The sequence below is a fragment of the Elephantulus edwardii genome, unplaced genomic scaffold, assembly GCF_000299155.1.
Source record: "Elephantulus edwardii isolate Elephantulus edwardi_28Jun2011 unplaced genomic scaffold, EleEdw1.0 scaffold00360, whole genome shotgun sequence".
Classification (NCBI taxonomy): domain Eukaryota; kingdom Metazoa; phylum Chordata; class Mammalia; order Macroscelidea; family Macroscelididae; genus Elephantulus; species Elephantulus edwardii.
The window spans coordinates 1,228,849-1,234,545 of NW_006400110.1; the positions used below are offsets into that span (position 1 = coordinate 1,228,849).

Consider the following 5,697-nt stretch of genomic DNA (forward strand, 5'->3'; position numbering starts at 1 on the left):
GACAATGCACCTTTTAATTTCCTGGCTACTGGTGCCAAGAGTGTTGACTGTGGAGCCAAGCAAACTAAAGCTGTGAACAATCTCAATCTCTTCACTATCCATCCTGATGCTGCCAGTTGGTCCAGTGGTGAGAATCTTTGTCTTTTTGACATTGAGCCTCAATCCATATGAGAGTCTGCACTCCTTGACCCTCTGCAGCAGGTGCTTCAGGTCCTCCTCAGTTTCAGCAAGCAGGGTTGTGTCATCTGCATAATGCAGATCCATTAGACTACAATAATTTAAATTGAAAAAGACTTGACTCAAATTTACTTGACATTTATTTAGTGCCTACTAGGTGTGTGGAGTCCCTGAGTGGCACAAATGGTCAAGTGGTTGATTACTAACCAACAGTCTGCCAGTGTGAAACCCCAGAGGAACTTCCAAAGGAGATCCTAGCCACCAGTCTCGGAAACCTTCATGTCAGTATCTGAACACACTGGGTTCTCAAGAGTTGGGATGGCTTGATGGCATCTAGTATGGACACACAAATTTGTGAAGCATTCCATGTTTTCAAGAGTAGCACAGAAAAAAAAATGGCACAGGATAGAGAAGAGTTTAGGGCTGTTGTGCATAGAGTTGCTATGAGTTACAGGTGACTTGATAGCACATAATAACAACATGTGAAAACTCAGAATTTTCTTAAAGCTTAAACTCAAAAAGTTCATAAATTACTCAGATTTAATATAGATTCGGACACAGAAAAATAGTTTAAATTGAACTGCAAGGCATCTAAATAGATGACCAGAATTCATTTAGCATTTTCAGTTGTTATCATTAGAAATTACATCCGAGATACAGGTGTTATCCCAAGAAGTTTCATTCCACTGTTTAGGACAGAACGGACAGCTTTGAAAAGATGAAGTCTGACCTATAAAACAAATAAGAAAGTTATTAAATACCTCCTAACAGGCTGTTGAATAAACTTTTAAAAAGTAACTTATCCTTCTAACATTTTCTTTAAAAGGAAGAGTTAGAGTGCCCTGGATTTAGTGTAGGCAAGGGAAGAGCTCTTCCAGCATCCTGGACAGTGACATTTAGGAACTTGGAGTGGAGGAGACATCATCACACAGTGGCTCCAGAAAGGGGAGTTCAGCACTGTAAGCCTTGAAGTTAGAGAATTGCTTCATAGTCTAGGATATCAAGTCAAACAACCCACTAATGCCCAATGAGTTATTAATTACAACAACATAGCTGAACAACACATGTTTCTTCAGAAAAAAATGTACAAAACTTGTTGTTTTGGACTGAGGCTGCTTAGAATTCTACAGGCAACACTCAACATACCCCGGCCACTTCTGGAGGACTGCCTTTTATTTGCAGTGTTTTGTGTGCCACAGCTGCAAGATGACTGAAACAGAAAAGGCAAACTATGATTAGGACGAGTAATTCCCTACTGTACATAAGAGCTTGATGGTCAATCTTATCCCAGTAATTTAGAAATAAATAAAAAATTAGAGCCATTAAAACATGAACCCAAATTTGAGACTAGAATTCAGTGCTTTTCTATAATAAGCAAAATGAAGCCTACTCAACTCAAGCTTTAGCATTTGATCCAGCTCTGCTATTACCAGGAGGCAAGTGCTAACAATGCCGATTTCACAGCTCACCTTAATAGTGTAGAGAACTGTTTTCTAATAATTAGTGTTTCCTTATTCCATATCCCTTCTAATGAAAGGTACATGATGGCAGGACCTGTTAGACTTTGATTCGTACAGCAAGGAGGCAGAACACCTGTTAACAATCTACTTTGCATGTACTCTGTCCACTCTTTCTGATTAGGTCTAGTGTCAAGGAGGTTGGACCAAAGAAATGAGAATTTTATTACTGACTAAAGAACACTTAGGACTCTCTGGCCACTTTATGTCTAAGTGGAATTGGAGAGTCTCCAACTTCAGTAAATCTTTTGTTTTTTTTAAAATCAGTAATTTATTCATTGCTCATACCTTTTTACAGAAAACCAGAATAACATAAATGACAATTATATACATGGATCTTACCTAAAGGAATATACAAGTATCAAATTGGTTTTATCTATAGAAAGAGACAATACAGAACTCATTATCAGCTGTCTAAACAATCATTGAGGCTGATTGTGGAACTACTGACTCTTACTACCATGAAAAATAAAGTCTTAATACATTAATACATGGTGAAAATAACTGGTCATGCTTCATATAGTTTCTAGGGAGAAGATCCAGGGCTTGCAGTTCTTCCTGCAGACTGCTTGTGCCCAAGGCTGGGATTTTTGGTATTTGTTCCAGATGATCCTGACTAAACCCTGCTTCCACCTAAGAAGGCTTGTCTGATCCCTCATAGTCCCGTTGTGCTTTTTTTTTTTTTAAAATTTAGTTTGTTTATTTTTCATGTGCCTTTTTACCATCTTTTATGTTCACTTTACTGTAACCACCTGTGCAGTTGTCAGTTCCCATTTACTGGGCTCCAGTGACCACAAACTTTTATTGCAAAATGTATGAAAGAATGAACATTAATTGCTAATTGCAAAGATGAAGTCAGAAGTTCTATAACTTCTTACTTCTGTTACTTCTTACCACAGAGAATTTGTGTGTAGGAAATTTTAGATGAAATAAAGGTTCTCTTCCAGATTAGGGGGCCTCAGGATGTCAATACTTGAAAACGGCAAGATCCAAAGCCATTTTTTCCTCTTGTAGGAATAGGAAATGTTATAAGTGGACTGTGTTGAGTCATGTCTTTGTAATGTCTCCACACAGACAGTTAAAATGTTTTGGCAGCAACACAAAGTACCTTAGAGTTAGAAGGTAAGTGACAATGTGTCTGGGTTGAAGATCCTGAGAAGATCTATAAAGCACCTCATCGAACCTAAAAGAAAGATGACAGAATAGTGGGCAGAGGCTGTTCATATACACTAAGATTTTAAAAGTTTCAGACATAAGGCTGACTTGGCATAATTTATTAAGGGCAAAAAAGACATCTCTGAGAAGACCTTGTGTACACTTGTAGCAAAGGCACTTTTTATGTCTGCAAATCCCTTATTGGCAGGAACTTTCTAAACTATTCCAATATTCCTTAGATCTAGTCCTGGATTCACCAAAACGAATCTCTACGAGTGTGGCTTCACCAAAAGTGCAATGAGGATGGACAGGATGGTCCTCCTGCCCAGTGCTGGAGATGACATACATGTAAAGGAAGGATGTGAAATGAAGGGACAGATGGGTGCTTACGGTTCAGGAAGCACAAAGGCAGAGATTTTCCTTTCTTGATCACACAGAGTAAGAAGATGATGTCCAAAAACTACCAGGTAAGCTTTTTTGACCAAGCATACTAGGGATGAAAAGATGCTCAACACCTGTGCTAACTCAGCGTGGGTACAATTTTAAGACCAGGATGACCTTCCGCCTCAGCTAAACCCAGGCCCTCAGTCTTTCTTCAAAGGAAAAAAAATCACTTTCTGATCAAACCATTAGGAAGACACTGTCTGGAGGTGGAAGCCACTTGGCCTGTCCACTCCGCTGCTCTGTACAGCACAGACGATTCAGACTCATGGTGACTCCTCTTGACAGTGCAAAACTGTCCCAACAGGCTTTCCAAAGCAGAAATACTTCCCCCCACCCCCACATACAGGATTAACTTTTATTTTTTTTTTAAAAAAATTATTTAAAAAAAACCCCAAAAATCCAAAACTAAAAAATCCCCAGAATTATAGCATGAAGTATATGGAACATAGCTGTTAGGTGGCTTATAGATCCAAAAAAAAAAAATAAAGCATAAAAATATTAATTTAAAAAATACTGTTTGTTTTTTAAGAAACTATTCTCATAAACACTCTTGGCACAAAAAGAAAGCAATGGCCCTGAGCAAAGACTCGCTGAGACCTCCACAAAGGTTTCTGTGCTTTGCATCACTGTACATGGGTTAAAATAATGGACACAGAAGCTCCAGGTCCCCAAAAAAGCATATTAAATCATAACATTGTGATTTACTTGTGTTTTTTTTACTTTTGCAACTAAGCTGAAATCTTTACAGGACTTGATTATCAGCTTTTTCTCTTAAAGAGCTGCTGGTGTGTTTATCAGTTGATTTTTCGGTTAGCCACTGAGTCACTCTATTGTTAAGTGCAGTTGATTTTTCGGTTAGCCACTGAGTCACTCTATTGTTAAGTGCGACTGAGTGAAGCATAATGGTTCCATGAACAACAGATTTGAACTCTGACCTATCCTGTGCCATCCTCACAATCTGGGACACACTCAAGGCCACAGCTGAAGTCACTGTGTAAATCCCCTGGTTGAGGGCCTTCCTCTCCTTCACTGCCCCTCTACCTTCCCAAGCATTCCTCTCTAAGGAATAGCTTCTCCTAGCAAAATGCCCAAAGTGTATGAGATAAAATTTTAACATCTTTTCCTCCAAGAAACACTCTGACTACACCTTCTCCAAGACATATCTCTGTGTTCATTTTGGTAGACCATGAGATATTCACCTCTCTTCTCAAAGGTATCAATTCTTCTTCTGTCATCTTTGGTCACTGTCCAGCTCTCATCTTCACTGTAACTGACTGAAAATCCCATGGCCTCAATGAGACACACCTAAGTCCTCAGGCTTACATCACTGCTCCTCAATAATCTGGAGAGGTGCCTACCTAGACTTATTCAGTGTATTATGTCTCTAGATCTCCTGACTGCTGATAGTAAGTGGAGCAATCAATTGTACATCAAATACGATGTAGTCATTGACAGTTTCAGTTTTTCCTTTACCTATCAGGCCACCTATCAGTACAGTCATGAGGATTTTTGTCTTCTTGATGTTGAGATACAATTCATATTGAAGGCTGAATTGTTGACCTTCTGCAGCAAGTGCTTCAAGTCCTCTTCATCTTCAGCAACACATTCTGTGTCATACACAGAATAAAGGTTACTGATGAGTCTTCTTCCAATCCTGTTACTATATTTATAGAGTACAGTTTCTCAATTTTCTCAGCATACAGATTAAATAGGTATGCAGAAGGCATACAATCATGATGCACACCTGTCCTAATTCCTTTTGGTCTTGGTATAGGTTTTGTACAAGCACAATCGTTCTGGGATTTCCATTCTTCTCAATGTTAGCCATAATTTGTTTTGATCCACATAGTAAAATGCTTTTACATAGTCAATAAAAAACATTCTTCTGATATTCTTTGCTTTCAGCCAGGATCCATCTGACAGCAGCAATGGTATCCCTGGCACCATGGTCTCTTCTAAATCCTGCTTGAACTCCTGGAAGTTCTCTATGAACTGTTCTAGCTGTTTTATAATCATCTTCAGCAATATTTCATTTGCAGGTGATATTAGTTTTATTGAGCTCACTCTAGTGGTCAGATCTAAAGGAGACATAATCCTCGTCTTGGAAATTCTCATATTCTGACAGCCATGTCGTGCATAAGGAAGAGCAGAGACATTATGCCAAAATACAACAGTCCTGAAGTAGGAGCTCAGGGGCAAGAAACCTTCCCCAGTACTACTTGAGACAAAAATCCCCAGTACTATTTCTTCTTGTTGTTGTTATGTGCCATCGAGTCGTTTCCGACTCATAGCGACCTTATGCACAACAGCCCTAAACCCTGCTCTATCCTGCGCCAACTGCACCGCCTTTGACACACCCATCCTGATTACCCCAGTCACCGAATCAATCCATCTCATAGAGGGT

General features: G+C 39.2%; 1 protein-coding gene across 1 annotated transcript in view; it reads right to left on the reverse strand.

Annotated features, from left to right (window-relative positions):
• Nucleotides 1-812: 812 nt before the first annotated feature.
• RARS2 (arginyl-tRNA synthetase 2, mitochondrial) overlaps nucleotides 813-5,697 on the reverse strand; it is a 172,933-nt gene continuing 168,048 nt past the window's right edge. Inside the window, exons 18-20 of the mRNA XM_006902031.1 lie at nucleotides 2,803-2,877; nucleotides 1,324-1,387; nucleotides 813-907 (exon numbers count right to left, since the gene is read on the reverse strand). Of these exons, the coding sequence (XP_006902093.1) occupies nucleotides 821-907; nucleotides 1,324-1,387; nucleotides 2,803-2,877 (226 nt within the window). The 3' untranslated portion in view covers nucleotides 813-820. The remainder of the gene's footprint in view (nucleotides 908-1,323; nucleotides 1,388-2,802; nucleotides 2,878-5,697) is intronic.